Source organism: Cyprinodon tularosa, unplaced genomic scaffold (genome assembly GCF_016077235.1).
Source record: "Cyprinodon tularosa strain WSP-4 unplaced genomic scaffold, ASM1607723v1 ctg30, whole genome shotgun sequence".
NCBI classification, from domain to species: domain Eukaryota; kingdom Metazoa; phylum Chordata; class Actinopteri; order Cyprinodontiformes; family Cyprinodontidae; genus Cyprinodon; species Cyprinodon tularosa.
The window spans coordinates 4,472,954-4,499,823 of NW_024039008.1; the positions used below are offsets into that span (position 1 = coordinate 4,472,954).

The following is a 26,870-nucleotide window of genomic DNA, read 5'->3' on the forward strand; positions in this document are numbered from 1 at the left end:
AAGATTTTTTGGAAACCCCTGGAAGCCAGCTGGGTGGTAACACACAGACACAGAAACTAAGTGAAAAACTTGATATTTACAAAAAAAAAAAAATTTCAACTGTTTATTTTCTCTGCATGTGTTTGGTGCCTGAAAGTTGTATCAACTTAGTCAAAAATTAACATGTTGGTTAATTTCTTTCAGTAATTCAATAGGAGGGACAATATGCTAAAAGACAGCAGTTTGAATAGGTGCTTATCTATGAGAAATTTGAAATGCGGTCATTTGATGTATTTCTAACAGGTTTATTCTAAGAGGGCTTATAGGATAACGCCTAGCTCTGTATTACACTCCACAATGTTGAATTTTATTATTTGTGCTTTATTTGTTTCCCAAAGTTGATTCTTCCTAGAATCTGGTGTCTTTGTTCATTTTCCTCCTTAAAAGCTAAAACACAGTTATTGTTTGTGGATGTTTTTGGGCTACAAAAATAGGTATGCAGCATGGCAAGGAGGCAACAACTGGTGGTGCAGTCATAAGAGCCTGGGGCTCCATGCAAGATTTCATTAATCATGAGGACGACGAGAGGTCAGCCCAGAAATACCCTGCAGAAACTGGCCGATGACCTTAAAGGAGCCGGGACAACAGTCTCAAAGTAACACACTGCACCGCCATAGATTTAAATCCTACAGTGCAGTCAGTGTTCCCCCTGCTAAACCCGCACATGTCCAGGCCCAACTGAATTTTTCCAGTGATCATTTGGATGATCCAAATCAGTAATGGAAGAAATTCATGTGGTCTGATTAGACAAATATATAGTTTTTTGCTTCAAACTCCACTCCCTGTGTTAGGAGGATGAGAAGGTATGATTACATCCCTAAGAACACCATTCCAACTGTGGAGCATAGAGGAGAAGAACATCTTACTTGTCGGAATCTTTTCTTTGAAAGGAGCAGGATGACAGCACCATATTGAGGGGAGGCCGGATGTGGCTTTGTTTTGGGAGATCTTGGCCAACAGTTCCCTTCCCTTAGTGGGGACATTACACATAGTTCATGGCTGGGCTTTCAGCATGATAACGTCCGAAAGCACAAAACCGAAGCAACTAAGGAGTGGCCCTGTAAGAAGAATCTGAAGGTTCTAGAGTGGCCTAGCTAGTCTCCAGACCTGAACCTAAACAAAAATCTTTAAAGAAAGCAGAAAGTATGCATTTCGCCCAAAAACACAAAGTATCTGGAAAAGATCTGTTTGAGGTGTGGTCCCATATCCCTATTGTGGTTTGGCCAACCCTAATGAAGAACTAGAGGAATTGTCTAATGTCTAATTGCAAACAAAGTTTCCTGTGCAAAATATAAGGTTGTATCAAATACTCATGTCATGCAGAAGAGGGAAATTAATTACTTAAAAATCATATAATGTTATTTTCTGGATTTTTTTAAAGCCTGGGTAGTGATTCCATAAACATTTACCTGGGCATATTTACTTTCCAAGAGTTTCGTCCAAACCTACAGACCAAGAACTTTCTAAGATTGTTGAGGGGTGGGTTGTCTACAGCTTTTATATTTGTATTAAAGCAGTAACGCCGTAGGTCTTCAGGCCGCAGTGGGCTTCCTACGCAGGCGGGATGTGTATTTTGATGGTGACGGACAGAGAAGACATACGTGGATGGTGGAGTGGGAAGGAATAGCAGTGGATGTGGAACAGTTCTCATTGATTAACATGGCAGACAAGTACTCCGAACGACGTACATGATCGGAGTGGAGCGCTGACGGAGCATATGGAATCTGGGGGTGAGGACCAAGGTTAAGACTCTTACCCTGTTAAGAGTTCTCATTTTAAATATCTTTTGAACATGTCCCACTATGCAGAAAAACATATGTGTGCATGCTGAGTGAGTTTCAGATATTTTTTAGATTTCAAAGGGTAGAAAATCTACAAAAAAAATCAATTAACATCTCACTTAATATTTGCATTTTGAACTTCAAAAAGTGCTTTGCTTTTATTCTTTCAGAATAAATACAGCGACTGAAGTTTATAGTCACAAATTAAGTTGAATGGGAGTCGTGTCATTGTGTTGGCACTGTCTGCACAAGAAACATTTTTTAAAGGTAAACAACTTCCTTGTTTAAGATACCAAAATGAGATCATATGCATGCATGGAAGGAGTAAAGCAAATTACTGCAAGGGTAAGAACAGTAACTCACTTTCATTGAGGGAACGCAGTGAAAATATGACTCATCTACAAAAACAAACAGAAAAACTTGTGGAGGTAAAGGATAATAATGCTGTCTGGAATGTGTTATGCAAAAGTTAAAATCCTTTCCACTTACAATTTATGTTGAATCATTCTACTGTGATTTGTGTATATTATTGATATAATTACTCGTGTTTTTTGTCCTTGTTTTTACATTTACATTTTTTTTCTATAATATTTAGTCTTGTGTCTACCTCTAAAATTACTTCTGCCTTTGAGTTCATTGCTGTCAAAACCACATTTCTGATAATAAAGAAACACTTTTCACAAAAACATTGGACCGTTTAAGCTTTTTTTGGCATAATTTAACAAAATGGAGATTGTAAAAAAATTTTTTACAAATCTGATAATCAAACTCTGACATTTAAGTCTCTAAAACATTATACACCAAGCTTTAAAAAGTTAGCTTTTTTAAAACACTTTAGCAGTTAAAGTAGCTGTAAATGGCTAATATAATTTTACCTTAATAGTCATATTTGTGCCTGTGTAAGTATAACACTATATGAATCTTGAATGTGTTGCAGTAATAAAACATAAAAAAAAAAGAGCAAACTTTATTGCTCTGGAATTCCTCACCCAAAGTTTTTAACTTTAAATGACAGGGCAATTTAGCAAAAAGTGACTCTGGTTTTTATCTATTGTTTAAAAGTAGTAAGCATTATTTTTTATTTAAAAGGCAACAAAAAAAATAAAAAAAAAACATTAAGACATTGTGACAAAGCGTGACCTTCACTCTTACCTTTTTTATAGGTGAGGGCCTGATCTACAGAAGGTTTGGCTGTATAAATGCATTGAGACTTCCTAGCATGCACAAAGCTGATCTACTGACTAGATACAAATTGTGTATCCATAAAGGGAAAAGCAGTAGCTGCAAACTTTATACTTTTTCCCTTTATGAATATGCAAGATGATGACTAAAACACAGAAAAAATACTAGTAAAACATACAAATGTAACTCTTTGCCACCCCTCGAGGGATTTATTAAACTTGAAGCAAACTGAAGGCTACTGTAAATATTTGTGTTTATATTTACCATGTTTGAAACTCATGTTATAACTCATATGCATAATTGTCAATAATCATTTAGGAGACAAGGACAATTTGATACAATGACATTCAAAGGTGACAAATTTTTGGACCATTAGAAATAACAACAGTAGAATAGTGTTTATTAAAAAAAATAACTCTGCAAAGGAAAGATCAGCACAGTACGACTGCAAAAAAATTAATGCAATAAAACCAAAACGAATAACACCATGATGGGACCGTTATATTGTGGCATGTTTATTAACAAATAAAACATAATATTATACGCCACAAAGGAACAATAATTATAGAGCCTGTAAAAGGACATTTGGCAGTTTGCGTACAAAAAGAAATCCTCCATAAGAGCCTTAAAAAGTGCATACCTATTTTGTGAGAATATTGTCTTGAATTATTAAGCTGCATCTGTGGTTTGTAATATTTTTTGGTCAAATACAGGTTGTGAGGAGTTGGTAAAACTTGATACAGGGGTTAAAAGCTTATATTGCTGTCTGACGGTGGCAGCTTCCCAGACTAATGTCTTTTAGACAGAAGGTGGGTAGATGAAGCTGGAAAAATCAGCTTTTCAAGATTTTACAAATGCTATCTTTGCTATCTATGTTTCAATGGTAGCTGTTGTTATTTTAATCTCTTTAACTGTTTTCTTATCAGTTTAAGATACTTATGTGTTTATAATGCCTCAATTGAATAGTGTGGTCTACACCATATACATGCAAATCTCTCACTATATGCCCACTAATACCAGGTGATTTTTTTTGTATTTATTTTTAATTTCAAGACAGTTTGGAATATTTAATAGTAGATTCAAGTCATAAATACTGATATTTTTTCATTAAAATATATGTTCATATTATCCAGAAGTACAAATCACTTTGGTATTTCATTACAAGAAAATAGTGAATCAAAAATACAACTTAAACTTAAAGCTTTTGATATACTGAAAAGGATGAAAACCTTACCTTTACTATCAGGAGAGGATTTTGTGTCAAAAAGATGAAGTGCGATTTCAAAGTTACCTAAGTCTTGGAGGAAGAGAGGGGGAAATGGAGAGACTTTTTCAGATCATTCTTTCATCTTATGTTACACAGTCCATTTACACATTTTTTACACATTTTTTTGTTCAAAATAACCAATATATATATATTTTTTTTTTGTTTGTTTGTTTGTTTTGTTTTCGTTTTTTTCTTTTTCTAAATGAGAAAAATTGTATTCCATTGCACAGTGCTGCATTCTAATTATCAAATCAGTTCTTTTTTTCTCTGACATTCAAAAAATACAAGTAGCTCTAGTCCAAAAAGTTAATATGAGAGACAATCACAGCTGGGTTGTGATGTCTCATTAAGGAGAGCCAAAACAAGTGAAAGCTTGAGTTAAAAAGAGGCAAAAATAACACTTCAAGATTACACCAGAACCAAGGAGAAAGAAAAGTTCAACACTGTACAGACCCCTGGAGTCCTCTGGTGCCTGACTTTCTGCAGGACCACCTAAAAAGCAGCCATGCAAACCCCCAAATCTGTGAGAAAAATCAGAGCTTCTCTATAATGGACAACACCCTTTCCATTTACTCATCAGGCTCTCTCTAAGCATGGAAGGTTCACACTCTTTTGAAGTGGCTGAGGCTAGACCATAAGCACACATGATTCAATTATACTCAATCATTGTTGTAGAGGGCATTGACTTTCCCCACGTCAGCTGCCTCTCTGATTTACAAGGCTGCAGTAGGAGTATGGATGGATCATGTGGCTGGTTCTGGATGTCACTTCAACAAGATAGGGCTAACAATATCGCATTCATGCACTTGTCTTGGCTGAAAAGCTCTCTGTTCACATTGTGCAGATGGACTAATCTAATACTGCTCTGCGCTCTCACAATTCCAGGTCCAAGACTAACATTATGAAATGAGCAGCAGAAATTACTATAAAAATACAGGGGCTGTTTAAAATAAACCCCAGCTGATTTTAAATTTACTGAAATATGAGTTCATCAGAGTCGCCTTCGATATTTCTGACCACAATCTCTCATTCCTGTTTTTTCACTTTTTTAAATAAAAACTAAACAGCTGACCATATGAGGGGTTTTTTTTTCTGCAGACCGACTGAGGTAATGTTTACTTTCCTTGAAAGATGGACGTTAACATTAGATGTCCTAATACTTTGCTAAAGCTTTTTGCAAGGTGGATTGGGGAAATGCCACAAAGTCAAGCTGTCATATTCATAAAGATTTCCAATAAAAAGCACCAAAAGCTCACCATTGTGGCAGCCAGAGTTGTTGAATGAAATGCAAATTCCACAATATAACAATAGACTTTTGTCGCCAGACTTAATCTGTAGAGTAGGCCCTACCTGTCTAGTCACAAACACCAATCAAAAATCTTGACACTATAGCTACATTCATCTTTTCACTCTTAGTAACTCACAAAAATTGGCAGGGAATGTGTCAATTTTGTGTTTCCAGTTCTCACTTGTAGATGACAGCAAAGCCCCGTCAGATTTAACTCATCAATGTTAATCAGCATTTGATAAGACATTTTCGAATGAAAGCCCTCCAAAATCAATACTGTTATACGTACCCTTACCTTGGAAGTTTTGGATGTTGCAACAAAACCGCTTATTTGCAGTAAATATTTCAGAATAACAGAAGAACTCCTCCGGATGACATTTACCTCATTTCAATTACCAAAACAAATCAAATTTTGAAGGGCTTTACCCCTTAGCACCCACCTTTTTATAGTTTGTGGACAAACAAATTGCTTACCCAAATGTCATATGCCTGTCCAAAAAAGTTAAAAAACAATCGACTGGACTTTGTTTTCAAGTAAGAAGGGGTTTTGCTTCCCATCCAGGAAGCTTTTTCAATTCAAAAAGTCAGAAATAGCATTGAGTTTGAGGCTTTATAGAGTGGATCAAAAGCAAAGCCTTGTTTTGGCTTACAAAAGATAAAATTTGGAATCAGAGTCGTTTGGCATCTTTTTTATCCTGCAATACCCTATACCTGTCTATGTCTCTAAAAGGGGGTTGTTAAAGGGAATTGTTGGTCTTGTAAGGGAGTGGGGGTTGTGATGATAGTGGGAAGGAATCCACTCAATTGCTGATTTTGTAGGTTTTTTGAAAGCTAGAAATCCAGAGTCCACCCCAGCCTCCTTGCTTTATCTTACCTAGACTTTAAGATGCTTCTGTATAGAGGGATTATCAGGCAACGTCACTCTACGTCACTTCCGGCACCAATGCGCATGTCGCCTGCAGAAAGAGCCGCTAACATGTCTTGTTGTGCTGTCGGTTGCACGAACCGTTTTGATAAAAACAATAAAACGCGCAAGTTTTACCGAATCCCATCAACTCGCACCCCTTTCAAGGCAAACAAGAGACGTCTTTGGTTGCAAGCCATCAGAAGAAGCGATTGGAACGAGCAGATGATTAAAAATGCATCAATCTGCAGCGATCACTTTATATCAGGTAAGTCTTATCTATAAAAAAGCTAAACGGCATCGCTGGTTTTACAAACAATGGTTTTACATACAATTATTAAGTATTACATATATAAACGGGATTAATGAATCGTACAAAACACATTGGAGCATAACTAGCACACAAGCTAATGTACCTTGATTCAGTCTTATCAAGTTGCAACTCATCGGGTCAGCCATAAGTTTTATCATTAACATCATCAGGTTGTCTGGTCTAAACTTCTCTGTGTGTGCTGTCTTTTCAATTGATTGACTAGTGTCTGCAATAAAGGTTGATGATGATGATGATGATGATTGCGTCAATACATTATTTGTACAGGAGAGGCATCAGACGACATCGACAGCCCAGACTTTGTCCCGTCTATCTTTCCATACTCAATCCAGCCCGGCAAAGACGGTGTTGCAAAACTGGAGCGGTAAGTATCACATCTGTGTGCTTGATTGTTGTCTGATTACAAGCATGACTCCACATAGTATGACTGGAAGTGCAAAGAAAAAATATTGATATATTGTAGCTATATAGGTTACCCCGGTTAAAGGTCAGAGCATGTAGTTTTTATTAGACATCTCATATGGAGAGTTGGGATGACTTAGCATGTGATTTGCATGGACTTGAATTTAGGAGATAACACCTGTGGAACTGTTTTGTTTTTTTGGGTTTTTTTTGCACTAAATGATTGTTCTCTCCTGTGTGTTTCAGATATAAGAGAAAAAGAAGAAGGGATGCAACCCCCAGCAGGTGTCCAGAAGATGGACATCAGTGTACACCCTCTTCCATCTCTCCAACTGAGTGTGGAATAGAGGCTGGTGCTGATCTATATAATGGTATGAAACCTTATTACTAACCTGACCAAGACGGCCTGCAAACTCATTTGGATTTTTATAAAGGGACGTAGATCTGTGTGTTCCTAAATGTTAACATATTAATTATTGCAGAATAGAATAGTCACTAGTGTACAGAAGAGGTTTAGGACCACTGAAAAAAAAGTAAACTGATTTTTAAATTTTATTTCAGTTTAACATGGGAACAAAGTCAGAATTCTGAGATTAAAGTCAGAATTCTGACTTTAATCACAGAATTCTGACTTTTTTCTCAGAATTCTGACTTTATTCTCAGAATTCTGACTTTATTCTCAGAATTCTGACTTTTTTCCCATACTATACGGAAAAAAAAAAAAACAGTCAACTTTTTTTTTTTCCAGTGGCCCTTATCCTCTTCCGTACTAGTGTGATTAATCAGTTAGTAATGTTCATATCTGTTGCGAACAGGTATTTGCCCACAGTGTGACTGATCACCGAGAATGTAACCATTTGTTTTTTGTAAAGATAAGAATGTAAAATTTGTATTTATTTTTCAGAAGGTATGGTCCCAAAGACTGTCCATGATGACCTCCAGCTGAAGTACAGCCAACTTCATACAGAGTGTGATAACCTGCGTGAGGACATCAACAAACTGAAAACAGAGAATGAACAATAAAAAGAAATGCTCGGGACTGCACAGTTCTCTTTTGCGTCACTGCAGTGTAAAGCAGCACAGGTGCTGTTTTTCACAGGTCTAACCAGTGCCCTCTTTAATTGGGTCCTGCAGACGATTAAGGACAGTGTTGAGGTCATCCGTGGCTCTCTGACCCTAGAGGATCATCTTTTGGCTGTACTCATGAAACTCAGATTAGGACTCACCAACAAGGATATTGCATTCAGATTTAATGTTAACGAATGTGACATCTCTAAAATCTAAAGAAGTTGGCTGCCTATTATGTCTCAGATTTTGAAACCTTTAATCAAGTGGCCAAGTAAGCATGCTATATTAAAGAATATGCAAAAATGTTTCAAACCTAAATACCAGCGTTGCAGGTGCATTATTGACTGCACAGAAATTTTTATTAACAGACCAACAAATTTAACAGCCAGAGCCCAAACATATTCAAATTATAAGAGCCATAACACGGTTAAGTATTTGGTTGGCATGTCACCTGCAGGAGCAATTACATTTCTGTCTGCAGGTTGGGGTGGGCGTGTTTCTGATAAACAACTTACAGCCAAGTCTGGATTTTATGACCTTCTACAAGTAAATGTTGAGATACTAGCAGATCGTGGTTTTACCATTAGAGATGAGCTTGCCTTGCGTGGTGCTACCCTGAGGATCCCTCACTTTACCAAAGGTAAAAAGCAGTTGTCTGCTCAAGAGGTGGAAACATCGAGGCGTTTGTCCAATGTTAAAATACACATTGAAAGAATAATAGGGAGATGGAAAACTTTCCGAATTCTTACTACTGTTATTCCTTTATCACAGGTGGACCTGTTAGATGACATTGTAATTGTTTGTGCAGCAGTGACAAACATTTGCAAATGCATAGTCCCTAGAAAATAAATTAAAAGCCCTTAATTGAATTGTGCCAAAATTAAGGCCTTAATGTTGTTAACATCTATGAATTGAGGTTTAAATGTCATTGAATATTATTTTTTGAAAAAAATTATTGCCTAAGTATTTTCACTGCATAAGCTCATTGAACATTCAAAAGCTGTGGTTTAAAACATTTTGCAGCAGTTTTGGTTCAAAATGTGTGTTGTATCCAGTTTGCTTTTGAATATTGAGATTTTTCCTCATTCCTCTGTTGTATGATATATTTCAAAATCTTAAATGAAATATGCATATATTTTGCTTTGTGTTTTGCCATTGAAAATAAAACAATTCAATCAGCTGATACGTGTGTAAACCCTGTGTAAATATTAATAAAGTATTCAAGAGTCAAGGAAACATTGAAATATATTTATTCTTGTGCATGTAACCAATAATAAAAATAACAATATTAAACATTCTTGTCATAAGATGCACACTGAGAACCTTAGTGCATACTTTGAATGGTAAGCACAGGTACAGTTACAACTCTATGTTTCAGAGTGCATTTTTTCTAGTTTTTCTGTTTTTTGCACTGATCACAATACCATTCTTTAGCCTTTCTTTTTACTTTTGCACATTCGTAGTTGAAATGCCTATTGCACTTTGCACAAGTGGGAATGAATGTCCAGCCACTGAATTTTGGGCCATTTTTTCTCGTCATTTATCTACTCACCGGCATGTAACGCGTATGGGTCATTAAGACGTATTGCATTAACTAGTGTTAATTTAGCAGCATAACTTATTTTATCACTAGGTGATAAACTGTTGTAGTACGCTGACAACATCGCTAGCTAGCAGATCGCAACTGCTGAATAACCGCGTATAATCACAACATTCAACCAGACGCTTTAAAGGACCTGGCACTTTTTGCAGTCAAGATGCGCGCGCATCCGCCGTGTTGATAAACAAATAATCCCTCTATACCCCTTCAAGAACGCTTGTTGTTGTTTTTTTTGTTTTCTGTTAAGCGGTTCCTTCAGATCATGTGTGATCCATGGTTTGTTATTTGAAAAGCATTTCACTCTTTACAAGTGACAGTGCATAACAGTCTGCAGCCTCACAATAACCTTACAGGGCATCTTCAGCTTCCTGTGACAATCTTCTTGCAGTTCTCTTTAATGCAGATAATCTTTTATAAGGTGGTGTAAACTCTGAGCAGAGAAAAACAAGATTGCAATTTGATTTCCAAAGAGAAGTTCTTACTGTAGCGATGTATGAGTCCTTGACCTTTGCATAAAACATTAAAAAGTTTTGGTATAGCAGCTGAAAAACTGTTAGAATGTTGGCAGCATTGCAGACAGTGAGGCACAATTTAAATTACTAGTTATTTCCATAAATGCATTTGGCTTTTTGTGTCTTTAGCATAGCTACAATTGGACTAATTACATCACATGCAGTGTCAGCAACGGCAGAAGGTAGAATGTAAATGATTACTAAAAGAACACTGGTATCCTCTCTTGGCATAAAACATGGTAAAAAAAAAAACCAAAGGCTAATATCTGGGCGGTAGTGATGAATCTTCATATAAAAATGTGAAAGCATAGCCAATCCACCTTCCTTGGGGGGAATATCTGCTTTACTGGTATTCTTGCTGGGTCCTTGCAAGGATCTTGGAATTCTTCTAACTTGTCTCCTAAAGATTTTACATCAACCATTAAATGTCCTCTTCCTCTCTCATCTACTTGCTCCTGCTCTGCATCCCTGGTGCGTTTTTGTTAAACTCAGCTAGTACTTGGGGAAGTAGTTGATGTATTATCTCAGCTTTAGACATGGAAATAAGCTTCCCATAGCTGTAAAAATCAATTTGCTATGGTTGCTATTGTTATGCCTCATAACAAATGTCCAAAAATGGAAAAAAAACATCAGTGAAGATCCTTCCAGTTTCACAGCATTTAACTCCAGAGGAAAAAAAATCTGAAAAAAGAAACTGACCCACAAATTGAGGTACTAAACTTCTCTTAAAGAGATAATCAGAGTCAAGCAAGCAGAGCTACTCCAATGTGAGGCCAACTTAAGCAGCGTAGCTTTAGAATCAAAGAATGAAGACATGTTCCTTGGGGAGGTGTCGCTATTTTGCCATGTATTTATCCTTTGTAGCTGTAGTGGAGGTAGAGAGGGTTATTGCTCGTTACACATCTTGTTTTGATCTGCAGAGAGTGCTCAAAGGCCACTTAGTGGTAAAATGTCACTTATTGCTGTCAATAGCGCTTTCACACCACAAGTTTATGATCTCTGATGAGTATCATTTCAATCTGAAAAACTTACACAAATTAGGAGAAATTTATTTATAAAATTACTTTATCTTTGGCGCTCAGACTTCGGCAGGAAACATAGAACTTAATTTTTATAAATATGCATGAAAAAGAGCAAAGAATAGGGCTGTTTCCTCCCAGACTTGAAACTGGTGGTGGAGTGGAGATAGATGAAGTTGGTCAGTCTATAGACTGCTGGTTAGCGAGACAGTATGTTGAGCTTTATGGAGAGACCCAGTGGATTGCATGAGCTGATTCTAGAGCCTTACTCAGGGACCTGGAAGATGGAAGTCCAGTTTGAGCAAGTACATGATGAGCAAGCCTGAAGCGACAGTGGAGAGGAAAAAACTCCCCGTTGGGAAGAAACCTCTGGCAGTACAAGGCTCAACATGGCGGTCTTCTGGCAGACTGGTTAAGATGAGACAGGGAACGTAGTAAGAGTCCGGGAGGAATGACACCCTGATGAAGCTTTAGCTACGAAGGTGGAGGAGGGGCTGGAGGTGGGTTGAAACAGTGTCATCTAAATGAAGTCACAGCGCATCCACCGCCTGCGCACAGGAGCAGAGAGGTGCGTATCGGAGGTCTTTTGATGAACTTTGGAAGCCGATTGGCTTTCGTGGAGGTGTGATTCAAATCTGGTGGATGTATGAAAAGCAATAAGTTTCTTTAGTTGAACTTCCGCCTAGGCTCCATTACTGTCATGTTTTATGAAATGAAAACAGATAGTTTTGTTTTAATAAATCTAAGAGAAAATAAATAGAACTTCTCAAACAAGGAAATTCTCAAACACTACTACAATTCATTGTTTTTGCATGACCTACAAAACTCTCTGAGGCGTTGAAGTTATAAAAACAGTCCCTGTTGCCAAGTACTGTCCTCCTCTGCTTTAGCTGTTTTATGCTCTTCCTAATTTACCTGATTAACCTATCAAAGAGTTTAAAAGATCTTGCCTAACTTTTTTTTTTTTTTTCTCAGTGTCCCAGAGTTTCATGGCTCAGTACTCTTGTGGTTATAATGCCCATTTTAATAAACACCTTTTCAAATTTCAATAAAAACTAAAAGCTGAATTATCCATGGATGTTTTATGTTTTCATGGAACAAAGCTCAATTAAGTCACAAACTCTACACCTAAATCAGGTAAAATGTGGGAAATGGGAAGGGAAAAAAATGAATATCCCAAGTTTTCAGAGGTTGACCTCTTGCTGTCAGGAGAACTAAACTTGAATAGCCACTCAGAGACTACTGCAGACATTAAGACTCATGCCAAATGAAAGTGTGCTGGTACTGCTCACAGTCACTTCTGTGGTATAAAGACTATTCCATTCAAAGAAAAAAAATTCTCCAGGCAATTAGAAATTTAATATGGTTAACTAATGTCTGTCATAGACTGAGATTTAGGTTAAAGAAATGGAACATTTACATTGTTAAAGTGAAAAGTTATTTTGGGATTTTTAAAAACCGCAAAATAAAATGCTGCCATACATAAAAAAACAGGAACCATAACTAAAGTGGGATGGAATCATATAACGGATCCGTCTGCTTTACTAATGAGGTTTTGTGTGTTTGCATGTTGCTCAGCTACAGGGCAGATTTGTCTTTTGCGAGCCATATTGGAATATCTTCACTGTTTCAATTTTTTTTTTTTTTGCCCTTCCTTACTTATTGGAAAACTTTTAGAACCAGTCATAATAATGCTCTAAAAATACATTTATGTGAATCTCTAAAATGATTACCATTGGACATCTTCTGGGTTTTTGACAAATGAAAGTGGTGGCGCCGAAGAAAATGGTAGAAGGAAGTGTTGTATTTCCCTCTGCCCCAATGTTTTTTCTGTCAACCTCAGAGTAACCCTAACACAAATGCATTCTGGTTTTGCACAGTTGGTGAGGTAATTTAGCTATATTTGCATTACATAAAAGCGTGAAAATACTTTGTAAAAGAATAGGATGTTTTGTCAAAACATTACTTTTCTTTTCAGTGTTCTTTTTAGTTTGATATCTTTCCAATATATATTCTTTAATTTTGAAATTATGCTTTCTTTAACAGAAACGTAGTAGTTGAAACGTAGTTTTGTTTTTCTATTTTCTCACAAGGTTTTTGTCCCACCAAGAGGACAGGCAACATTTTATTACTCTGCAGGTAGTACAGAACAGTTATCATGACACATGTTAACAGTACATGATGTATATATATTTATATAATTACTCCAGCAGGGAGTGGGCTATATCACACTCCACAGGTACTGGATGTAGTCACATCTGCAGCTCATATTTCTGGCAACACATGACAGTATCGTAGCTATGTTTTTTTTTACTTTTTTTGTGGTAAAAAACTGGTGCAATAGATCTCTGTAACCCTGCTCTTATAATTTTAAAAGCAACATTTCTGTCAGATTACATGCTTTTAAGAGGAAACCTCTGCTATATAATAGGATTTTCAGCTGTGTTTAGATATTGTCTCACACACGCTATTAAAAAAAAAGACCATATCATGATTATATGATAACCAAAGTGCAAACATGGCTTCGGTTAGAGTTGCAGTGACATATAAAGTAATGGAGAAAAAAATGTAAAATTTAAATTTATTATTACACCATTCTTTTTTGTCCCTTCTTCAGGTAATTAATCTTAATGGAATCAAGTTGGTCTAAAAATTTTATACCATGGCTGTATGGTATACAATGGTTTCTGTCACAAATTAAGCTGCAGAAACAATTAAATGTTAGGATGCTCAGTAATATTTTCTCGTTTTGGCTATATTTACTATATTTATTTTTAGATCTAAGGCAGCAAGGTTAAACCTCCTAAAATTAGTTCAATTCTTTCCTTTTGTGAAACCATCTAGCTATTTTTTTTCTTTCTGTCTGTTTTGCTATATCTGTTCTGGACTTTCTCTGCATTTGAGGTAATTACCATCTGTATGTGCCCAGACTCTGCTGTGGCAACAGGCAGGATAAAGCCCCATGGTAAAATCATTATGATGGCATGATGATTACACTCTCACTGTCACTTCCACTCAGAAATTCCAGGTGTGCTACCATTATCTTAAGATATGTTTAATTATAGTGAATCTTACAACATAACTGCATTTGCTTTTGTGTCACGTTTCCCAGAGGTTCAACTTTCGTTTATCATTATTGACTGAGCATTATACATGTTAAGTGGAGTGTTGTTTGCTGAATTCCATTGTAATTATTATATATCATTTTACTAGATAAGCTTGAAGATTTTTGTATCATTGATCTTTGCTAAATATCTGAATTGCAGACAGCATATTAAAAAGAAGGTCCTACCTACACACTAAACATAATGTATTATGACTGAAGCTGGAATTCCCTGTGTAAATATGGTTCTAGCTAAGCTGCAAAAGATAATATACTTAGTCGTTGTACTCAGCTACAGTTTAAATTCTACAATGAAATTATGTTCTTACACTATACTGCCCGACGCTCTGATGCAATCTACTTGCTCACACTGCACGTCCAAAAACCGTCGGACTGCACTGAGAGATGGCGCTGGTCGGACTCATCAATCTGGAAGAAGAACAAAATCTCCCTTGTTTGCACATGCGCAATGCATGAGGTTCTAGTAAATCGGTTTATAGACACTTGCAGCTCTGCTTCAACAGCGGGATTTGCCAACGAACAACTCACGAGGGCTGACTGAATTTCAAACATGTTTGATTTTTTCCCGACCTTCTGATTCCTGATTGGGAGCTGGTCGCGAGGGGCTGATCACACCTTGTTACGTACTTACACTATACAACACAGGATGCACGATGAGGCTGAAACTCCACCTCATCGTGCTTTGCGCAAGACTGGAGAATCATTAAAAGGGCAAAAAAATCGTACAGTGTATGCCTGCTTTAGGGGAATAATTAGATATACTGTACCTCAAAAAAATGAAGTCATTTTAATTATCATGTAAATTCCATTGCTTTGGATAATAAATAGCAGTACGATCTGTCAGTCATCATTCGGACATGGTCTTGTTAAAAATGTTCCATAAAGCAAATTAATTCAGGTTATTTATTTGGTCCAATTCACAACAACTGATATCACAAGGCCCTTTACAGAAACAGTTCAATCAGATCACACAGACAGATTAGTGAAAAATTTATATCAAGAAAAAACAGCTGATTGCATCGAGTCATTGACTTGCAGGACTCGTTCCTGCAAGTCAAGCTTGCGGCAACAGTATTTGCTTGTATTTTGTAGCTGAATCTTCAGCAATCCATCATACTGAACTTATATGCAGTGACAGAGGAGAGAAAAACTCCCTTTTCACAAGAAGAAACCTCTAGCAGAATCAGGCTCAGTGTGAGCAGCCATCTACCGAGGCTGACTGGGGTTCAAGGAGAGAGAAGCAGACATAGCTGTGATGAGGAGAGAAACAGGACTAAGCACTGACAAACATGCTTATCTCCAACATCTATAATCAAAAACAATATAAAAAAAAAAACCAGCGAATATTACTCTCCATAGTGGGGTCACAACCAAACAGGAACAGACCAGATGAAACTATTATGACAAGGAAAAGCAGATAAGGCATAAAACTATAGGTTAAACTCACAAACTTTTTCTACCTCTTCCTACTTCTCTACTCACCCAGCAAAACAGCAGTCTGTTTTTAACTATGAGCTTCATTAAAAAGGAAAGTTTTTAAGTCTAGCCTTAAAAACCCTCATCGACTGAAACTCGTAGTTGGTTCCACAAGACAGGATCTTGATAACAAAAAGATCTGCCTCCCATTCTACTTTTAGAAATTACATGAACCACTAGTAAACCTGTATGCTGGTGAAGATTATCAGTCATCCAGGTCATAATCATTCCAAAAAAGTAAAAAAAAACAAAAAAAAAAACACTGGATTTTGTTTAAAGACGTTTCGCTTTCTCATCTAGGAAGCTTTGTCAATTCAAAATGACAGAATTAGCTTTGAGTTCAAAGCCTTATAGAGTAGCCCAACACAGCCTTGTTTTGGCTTAGAAAACATGCAAACTGAACCGGAAGAACAGGTCCGCCCCTTAGGAATGGTGAGTCGTTGAGGTTTTTGTTAGTTTGCAATACCCGATACTCGCCTATGCCTCTAAGAGGGAAATATCTAGGGGTATAGACCAGTATGGGGTATACTCTAGATTTAACAAGAAGCCAATGGAGAGAAGCTAGAAACATGATTTTTAATTATCTGGCTGCAGCATCATAGATCAGCTGAAGGCTTCTAGCTACAGTTTGTGGACTTCCTGATAGTAAAGAATTATATTATTACACTGAAAAATTGAGTAATTATTAGCCTCCACAAACTCCAGAAGTATACTTTCCAGGTTTAGTGTTTCTGAAAGCCATTGTAAACAATGCACTATAGGGACATTAAACAGTCTCACTCCATGTTTTGAAATCTCATAGCAGACTACTTTGGACCAGCAGATATAGAAGTCATAGCTATTTGTGAAATCAGACCACATTCACAGTCTTAGATCAAATCCTACATCAGAGAACCAAAATTATGTCTGATCAGGTAAATGTATCTGTTTCAACATCTGCCATTCAATTAGTTCATATTAAATATCAGCCCAGCTTCAGCATCAATTCCAATCAAGTGTTGTTTATTAACACTGAAAAATAATTTATATATCTCAAATTCAGCCATTACTTGGGTAAACATTAAAATTCTTAAGCCTTTGAAAATGTTACACTTCATAACCTTGCTAATTGTCAAGCTTCTCCCACTAAAAACTTCTGAAAGTGGAAAAGAGAGCTGACAAAAGCATGTTTCAAAAGTCTACTGATTTAAAACCTGAACATTATATTTAAACAGAGTGTATAAGAGGCATATGTTTTTGTTAATGTGTTTAAAATAAAAAAATATCAAAATATGGTCAGGGAAAGAACAAACTATGGTTGAAAGATTTTGAATAAAATGTGTTAATTTATTAACTGTTTTTGGTAAGTCATTATGAAAACATGAAAAAAGAGAATAACATTAACAATTAGATATTTGTAAAAGAAAACATGAAATAAAAAGAAGTGTGGAATGATAGCAAGATAGGATCTCTCTGTTCAACATATAAAACTTCTTTTAAATCATTTTATCCATAGCTGTCCTTTTTCTAAATATGGGAAAGTAGTTAAAATAGTTCATGTAATATACTTCTTTTTACTGGAAGTCCAACTGAAGTTTAGACACTTTATCTACGGGTAAAATCTTATCTCTTGGATGTGTACAATTATCTTGTAAATGGCTTTGGTCCCTGAGTTTGCGCTGGGCTGGAAACTTTTCCTATCTACCGAAAAGCTCTTAGCAGCAGGTAGGGACAATGTGTAAAATAGTTTTCAGTATTGTTAAAGAGATATTATGCTTGAAACTTTTGGAGAAAATCAAATGTGAAGCTTTTCCTTTTGTTTTTGTTTTTTATTTTCTTACATATATTTTAATCCTCTAGCTTAGTTCCTCCAATTTTTAAGAGCTACACACACATCAATTGTAATTACAGTTTAAATAACTCCTCGTTCTCTAAACTCCTGCATATTGATTGGTGTTGCACTGTTGTTATCAACTTGAGTGCTCTGAGTTGCACCCCTGTTTTATTAGCTTCCTTATCAGCTCTAAAAGTAATTATAAAAAAGGACCAATTATATGTAGAAGGAAATGCAAGCAAGCAGATTAAGAGATATTGGCAGGCCACCTAAATGATCATTTATGTTCTTCTTTATTGAAACAAGTGCAATATTTTAATGTATATATTACTGTAGTTGTCTTGTGGTAGTAGCAGTAGTTTGGCAGCTTCTTGTGACCCCTCCAACCCTCCCGGCAAGACACAAAACTCTACAGAGCATTTAAAGAAAAGCATTACATCATTTTGCTTGGGGTGTAGGTAGTAACAATTGTGTATGTGGAGTTAGGGTGACATCATTCTGGGCTTTCATCTGCAATAGCTGCAACAGTTGAGCTAGTTTCCCCCAACTGACCCCCCACATCCTTGTCTCCCACCTGATTGCTTTCTGCTGAGAACTGGGGGGGTTCCATCTGTCAGCAATCATCCACTCTTCAAGCCCACTACTAGACCATTGTTTGCCAATCTGCCCCACCTGTCAGTAATCTTTCCTATAAGACTGCAGCATTGATTCTGAACTAGGGCCTTCATTTGTTTCCCCTCCGATGGTAATCACCTGTTTGTTGTGAAACTTCTCACTCCCGAGACTAGAAGAGAGACACTCTGCTGCTCTGTTTTGGGGGGGGGGGGGTAGGTTAAAACACTTAAAATATCGGTGTCACTGAGCTGACCTGACTCAGACTTCACCAACTGAGCACAAAGATAGCTGCAAAATCTATATGGTCATAAATTACAGTTATTAATTTGTGTTTTCAGCCAAAATAAATAGTGGTGGTTTTTCATGAATGGCACTTGAGTTCCCATAATTCTACACACTAGGCATAATGCAGAGTTAGCCAAAAAAAAAATGTTTTAATATTTTTGGTATCAGAATCCCTAAAGAGAATAAAACAACAGATTGTTTTGCATGAAATTATATTTTAAAGTTGATCAAAATCATTTAAAAAAATCTCAAATTTTTTTTAAAAACCTGAATTAGTAGAAAAGTCCTATTAGATGTTGAACAGGGGATGATGAGCCTATTTCAACTCCTACATAAAAAACACAATCATTTCCTGTGGTTTTAGCGCTAACATAGAAACTCTGCAAATATATAAAAAATATATGAATTTACATCATTTTTTAGAAGAATCTGCATTTAAACAGACATTTGAATCAAAAAGCTGATTAGCACAATTTTTCAGGTGTCAAAAACAGCATCAATAACTATATTAAGATTGCAAAGAAGAAATTCATAAGAATTACCAAAATTTCTCTAAGAAATTACAATTATTTTTGTATTTTCCTTAACTCATCGACTTCTTTTGCCTAAATCATACATTTCAAGAAATTTTGCACAACGTTGCCCCTTTTCCAAAAGCAGACCCTTCGTTCTTGAACTATTTTAAAGCCTTGAACCTATAAGATTCAGTGAGGTGTATGAGGTCAACTATAAGCAGCAACAGGCTGAAGCAAAACAAACATGGCTGCAAAAATGGACATATTTGTTAGCTGTTAGCTGACATACTTGACACTTGTTATTCAGTATGTTTTAACTGGAATACCCTCTATTACGTGTTTTAAAAAACAAACAAAAGTGTGCAATTTTTACCTTTATGATAGAAACAATGTTCCTCCTGGCTGGATTTGATTTAGCAGTTTATTCTGCAAAATGTGAAAATAAAGAATATAGCTTGTTTTCTGATTTTTCTAAAATGTGGTGCAGATAACCAAAGTGGACCTCTTAACACTGATCCACTTTATCAAATATTTCATCAATGTAGATATAGTTAGCGTGTATGTGTCTTTTTTTTGGGGTGGGCTTTTTTTTTATCTCCATTTATAACTATTTAACATCAGTTATGTTATCTTGGACCACGTCTTGAACCATACCTTTAGCTAAATTACCAACATCAGTCTAAAGGTGGAATCTGATAAAGGTGGATGATAAAGAGGTGATCTTAGATATCCTGAGGCACCACAGATCACTAGGACCCCAGAAGGGCAGACATAGGGATGGCCACCTCCTTGCACGGTTGCAAGCAGCAATGATTGGTGGACTGTCTGGCTTCTTTTTTTGTTAAGTCCGTCCATCCCGCTATCTAATAACCATTTTTGTTTTTAGTTACAAACAAAACACACATAGACATACGCACACTGTTTTTGCATTTCTGTAGTTTACCACTGTCTAATATTTTTAATTAATCATCTAGCAAAAGAGGAGAACCTACATCCCTTGGACAGATGATGAGGTCCAGGTTCTTTTAAGCATTTTTCCTGAAAAGCATATTTACCGGGAGCTTGAGTCGGCGACGCACCACAATTCTATGCCACAATTGCAGCCAGACTAGCCAAAATAGACATTGTGCACAACACAAAGCCAGTACAGACAAGCTCAAGTAAATTTATCTGGACTAAAATAGGCTGAAAGACCACAAAAATTGTAGCGGATCAGACCACCGGACAAAACACTGGTATGACCAGCTGGATGCGATTCTCTGACAGGCCCACATACACGCTCAACGGAGCCACAAAAGACTTGTCGGTGTTGGTGCTGGAGGCTGTTAGCCAAGGAGAGCTCCAAGAATAGGGATAGGGACGCTTGGATTTCTATGGCATAATTTGTGTGCCACTGACCTGAGCACACAGTGAAACCAATGTGCAACGCTTAAACTCACACCCTCTCATTGAAAATCTTCATGCTGACTGTGCTGTTTGGTTACGATCCTTTTTCCCTCTGACTGGATGTGCTGTGTGTAGTCCCTGTTGATATACTCTAAAATGTCTGTCAGCCGAAAAACCAAAAATGCACTTTTTGTCCAAAGTTTTGGCGCATCCCTAGTAACATACCGTCTCATGGACTGCAGTTCGAGCAGGCCAAGTGGCCTGTCTTTCATGTTCTTATCATATCTTGCAGAAGGAGGAGGGTAAGTTTGTACCGAAAACCGTGTGTTGCACACCCACAATGTGTTACACTGTCTTCATCATCGCACTCCAACCAGGTGTTGGAGTGGTGCCATTTAAGTTTTTGGGGCGTCCACATCGCTATGTTGATTTGCATGATTGATGATCAATCATATGACCTTTCAAAGTAATGGAAAAGGAACATGACAAATTTGTCTTGATTCCTACAGTATTAGTCAGGTTATACAAAGCCTGGAGCTATAGAGATAAACCTTTATTCCAAAGCTGCTCATCCTCCCAGCCAAAGTGTATTCCAGTGGACTCATCTACTCCTCCCTACCTGCTCCACCATCTGAAAACAGTAAGAACCATGCAGCTCTATATCTAAGTCCGGCTCCTCCTGGTTACATATTGTTAACGGGATCTCTCTTCTTGAACAGTTCCAGTCTGACTCTCTTTACTTTCCTCTACCAAGTCGACTTCTACCCGTGTCACAAAATAAAACTATTAAACTCACTTTTATCTGGTTCATGATTGTGTCTACACTAGAGTCAACTGTTACCATATGACAGGACAAACCACATACAGAAAAAATTCCCTCCAGTTGAAAAGATTGAGATTTCAACAAATATGAAAAACTCTATACAAATATCTACGATAAACTTTTCATTGATTAGATCCCAAAGTACTGAAAAAAAATTCATAAAACTTGTTATGTATTGCTTTGCCGTTTTGTAAGGCGAGGCAGCATCAACAGTTTATGTGCATGACTCATCCACGATGGAAAGTATATTTTTCCGATATCCAAAACAAAAATAAAACAAAAGATCCTGTGATACACATGTCCTTAGAGGGAAACACCACTTTTAACATTCATGGGATCTGAAAGGGAATTTATCCTCCTACCTTGAAAAAATTTCCCTGGGACACCTTTTTTACTGTAAGTGCATTACCACTCCAAGATGCTCACTGTTGCCATGACCAGGAAAGTATGAAGCATTGATTTGGAAAATTGCAAATGTTGCCAAAGGGAAGACTATTTCTTTTGAGGAAATTGAACTGGATCACACTCAAATATCTTGGTAAATAAATTTCAATGGATTTGTGTTTGCTTTTCTCCTTCTCTTTTAGAAACTTAAATAGATTTAAGATTTCCATGATCGTCGGCCCATGCTTTATCTTTAGGTTTTTAAAACCCTCCCCACAGGAAACTAAATAGCCAACATACTGTTAAATGAGACAATTCAGGAGCCTTGGAGTCAGGAGATGTATGCACCAAGGTTTCCTTTATGTTTTTTTTTTTGTTTGTTGTTAGGGTTTTTTTGTTGGTGAATACATGTCAGTGCTTTACTGCCTCTATTTCACAAGAAAGGCTATCTTAACCTCATGGTTGGTTTGAAACAGGTTCTTCATCCGGTTCGACTCCCTTCACACTGGCCTCCTTCCTGTACTCAACTCTCCACAAGTCTCCAACCCCCAGCCCATCACACACCTACCCTTGCCCCCCTCCACCACCCTCACCAACCCCCGACCCACCCACACCCTCTGTCCTGCCTCCCTTCCCACTCACTGTTACTTCGATGCAGGTGAGAGGTCAGCTGAGGAGGCTAAAACAGAAGAAAGCCTCAGGACCGGATGGAACCCATCCCCTCAAGGCTGTTGAGGACCTGCGGTGATGAGCTATGCGTTTTCCTCAGTTAAATCTACAACCTGAACCTCATTCTGGGGGTGGTACCCAAAACGACGCACGCAAAAGACCCAGCCCACTTTATACCAGTCATCCTGACCTCCCACCTGATGAAGACCATGGACTTAGACTTGGAGAAACTTTATTGTCATTTTATATACACAATTTTATACAGGTCTCAAGACACTTCCATTTCTTAAGGTGAAGCAATGATTAAATGTAAACACTGTAGGAGAAAAAAAACATGGTGCAAAAAAACGCATTTATTTGTTCAATTTGTTGCAGAGACTGTGACATGATTTAGAGTTTTTCAACATTCAGTTGGAGGGAAGAGGAGCCCCGATGATCTTCTCTCCTGTTGTCACTTCTATCCTCACCTTCCTCTAACCTGCGTCACTACAGCCCCCACACCACACAGTGAGACAGCTGGTCAGAACACTCTCTATTGTGCTTCTGTAGAAGGTGGTGAGGATGGTTGGGGGAGGTGGGTTCTCCTCATCCTCCGCAGGACGTACATGCACTTCTGTGCCTTTTTGACCAGTGAGGTGCTGTTTACAGTCCAGGTGAGGTTGTCTTTGATGTGCACCCTCAGGAATTTGGTGCTATTGACCACCTCTACAGCTGAGCTGTTGATGAGCAGTGTAGCGTGGTTGTGCCGATTTTTCCTGAAGTCAACGATGATCTCCTTTGTTTTCTCCACATTCAGGATCAGGTTGTGGTCTCTGCACCAGTCCGACAGCTGCTCCACCTCCTCTATGTAGTCCTGGTCGCTGTTGTCTCTGATAAGGCCGACTACTGTGGTGTCTTCTGGAAACTTCACAGCGTGATTGGTGGTGAACTTGGGGAAGCAGTTATTTGTCATCAGGGTGAGCAGTGGGCTCAGCCCTGCATCAGAGGTGTTCTGTCCGACCCGAGCAGACTGAGATCTGTTTGTGAGATGGCTAAAAGCCAATTACAGAGGGGTGTATTGAATCCCAGCTGTTGCAGTTTAGATCAATGCCTGGTTTGTAGCGTTCTGAACGGCATATTTTGTGGAATTGCCGAGAGCTGTATCTGGTCACTGCCGCGAGGTGCCACCATGATCCTTATTGCTACATTTAACCTATCCCCTTGGGGAGCAGTGGTACGCCATTGTGTGGGGTTGAAAGTTTTTCTCAGGCACCCAGAGTTGAAGCTATGGGTATCCAATCCCCATAACCACTTGCAACCTTCTCAGAGCGTAAGCGCACTCAAAACGGCACATTTTTATTCATATAATTTTTAACTCAGCTCAATATCTGTTTTCTTTCAGTTTATGAACAAAAGCAAGGTTTATATCTATTGCTTAGTTCTTGCTCCTAATTATAACTAGCAGTTACCCAAGTCTGTCACTTTTGTAGCTCTGGGCCATTAAGACAACAATTTGATTATTCAAGGTTGTTATAAAAGGTAATCCTTGAATAATGGGTAGAGCATTACATAAATGCTGTTTAAAAAGTACACAATTCATTAACAAAAGGGAGTTTTAAAGAACAGAACGATCTAATTATGAGCTAAACATAGGTTTCTCATAACATAATTTGAAAGTTGAGGAATTATACCTCTCAAAAGCAAGAAGCATATTAGGTAAGAAAAAATTTGTAAAGATAAAGGTATTGAAAAAAACATTGAAGAAAGTAAATAATGTAATTATTTATTTGAATGTCCTCAGAAAACAGCTTTTATGTAATGCAGTTATTGTGGTACCACCCATTCAAGTTTTTCAACCCTTGAACTATTTATAGAGGCTTAATTTATTTTAAGAGGTTTTTTTTGGCCGTGCTGTCTCTTTCCAACCTAACAAAAGTCAGGTTTTTCCACGTGTTTTGCTCAAATTTCCAACACACTTTATGGTTACCCGTAATGACCTGATTATTTGTCTTTGCTTGTCAAAAACAGATCTCAATCCCGCAAATTCTTTCCCTTGGAAAGCCAAAGGGTGATTCTATAAAGGCCTTTCTTAATCTGAAGGGGTTTATTAAAGCAAAACATCCTGTTATCAATTAAAAAGCACTACAGACTTCACACCAAGTGGAATGTGCTTTGATGTAGCTATGGTTGTTCAAAGCAGCTTGTAACCTTGGTCCATTTGCTTTGTGTTATAAGGATGACACACACTTACAGACATATGCTGCATTACACAAACTTTAAGCATACACAAATTAATACACAATTAAACATTATGCTATATTTGATACTCGTACAGGCAGCAGCAGGATATTTTTTTGTGTTAAAAAGAGAGCTGCTTCTTTCACTAGTCTTTGACTAAAGACATCAATTAAAAGCATGATTCATTATTTCCTCTGTATTAACATGGCCTATTAAAGACATGGATGGAGACAAACAGGTCTTCAAAGCTGGTAGGCAGCAAACTGATAAAACTAAAATGGCTGTCCTGGTGTGTGAAAGCCACCAGCTATGCAGCACCTCTAGGTGAGCTCTGCTAAGAGATCAAATACAACAGTCTGCAAAGTCTGATAGCATTATATTGTCCTTGTCATTTACTGCTGACATGGGAGCAGAAAAAAAATGACGCTGAGTTTACAGGTTTAATCACACTGCTGTCCTGAATGAGGCCTCCCACCTTCTCCCTGGAACATGCTGTTTCATATTACTCACTAGCACGTCTGAAGCAGTCCTGCACAGCTGCATGAAGGAAAACTGGTAAACCTGAGTAAAAATACAAAACTGTTTTTCACTGATTATTATTACTGGTAACTATGAGAGGTAACCTTCAAGTGACTTTTTTTCAGGAGTGTTTCTTGCTTGTAGATTGCATTAGCAAAACAGAAATCTATTTGTGTCTTTCAAAGTAACTTAAAGGAATAGTACACCCAAAACATGATTAGCCTTCATTTTCTACTCACCCCCATGCTGAACAACACTCTGGAGTACTTTTTTGATATCTCAAATGCATCTGGAGATCTGGGAGGCTTCTTGCTGTCTGCTGACATTCAAATAATGGAGGTCTATGGCGCCCGAGGCAGAAAGGTCCATAAAAGTCCACAAAAAACGTTTCAATATTCCTCCATACTGCTCGTCCAATGTATTCCAAGTGTCCTGAGTGGGTAGCATCCAGAATTTACTCGAAACGAAGTCATTTAGAATGTTTTTAGAGCATAAACACGACGCTACGGAAGCCGGCACACCAAACCAGATGAAAGTGCGCATTCAGCGTCTGCTCTGCCAATAATGCAAGCGTAGAAGAAGAAATGTGCTGTTTACCTGTGCAAAGAAAGAAACAACGAAAGAAAAATGTCTGAGGACTTCAGTGTTGAGGAAGAGCATGAGTTCTTTGCCGAGCTGAATGCGCTGGTTTGGTCTGCCGGCTTCCGTAGCGTCGTGATCGCGCATGTGCGCGCTTTCAGGAAATCCTATACACTACTGTTTATGCTCTAAAAACATTCTAAATGACTTTGTTTCGAGTAAATTCTGGATGCTACCCACTCAGGACACTTGGAATACATTGGACGAGCAGTATGGAGGAATATTGACACGTTTTTTGTGGACTTTTATGGACCTTTCTGCCTCGGTCACCATAGACCTCCATTATTTGAATGTCAGCAGACAGCAAGAAGCCTCCCAGATCTCCAGATGCATTTGAGATATCAAAAAAGTACTCCAGAGTGTTGTTCAGCATGGGAGTGAGTAGAAAATGAAGGCTAATCATGTTTTGGGTGTACTATTCCTTTAACATCACATCTTTACAATGAAAAACGTAAATTACACACTAGTCAAATGTAAACAGATGTTGTTGTTTTTTTTTAAGAAATAGTGAAAATATCCTATTATATGCCACCAGATCTAGACTTATCAGGTTATTGTCTGAGCATTAGCTGTGTGTTTCCTGGACGGGGCCGCCTTTTACAGCTGCTTTTTATATCTCTGCTTCTGTCTCCTTGAACCCCAGTCGGCCTCAGCAGATGGCGAGGGATTGCATCTGAATCAATGAGTCGATGCAATCAACTTGTTTTCCTTAGATAGAAAACTCAATCAATTTGACTGTATGATCTGGTGAACTGTAAAGTGCCTTGAGATGACATGTGTTTTGAATTGGCACTATAAAAACAAACTGAATAGAAAATTGAATTGAATTGTCTTTAAACTATTATTTGATTTATATATATATATATATATATAAAAAAAATAAACTTACTGGTTTCTTCAGGAATAAATGCCAAGAAGTAGGGTACCAAAATACTTTTTCTAGAGATATGTATCTTAGGAATCCTATTGAAGAAATGTCACAAATCTACAGCTTCTCATAGAATTGACTGAG

At 37.5% G+C, this 26,870-nt stretch overlaps 1 protein-coding gene across 1 annotated transcript; it reads left to right on the forward strand.

Moving 5' to 3' along the window:
• Window positions 1-6,467: 6,467 nt before the first annotated feature.
• On the forward strand, window positions 6,468-8,217 carry LOC119787664 (THAP domain-containing protein 1 A-like). Its single transcript, XM_038291646.1, has 4 exons — window positions 6,468-6,729; window positions 7,060-7,156; window positions 7,441-7,565; window positions 8,099-8,217. The coding sequence occupies exons 1-4, from the start codon at window positions 6,501-6,503 to the stop codon at window positions 8,215-8,217; spliced, it is 570 nt and encodes a 189-aa protein (XP_038147574.1). The 5' UTR covers window positions 6,468-6,500.
• The last annotated feature ends 18,653 nt before the right edge of the window (window positions 8,218-26,870 follow it).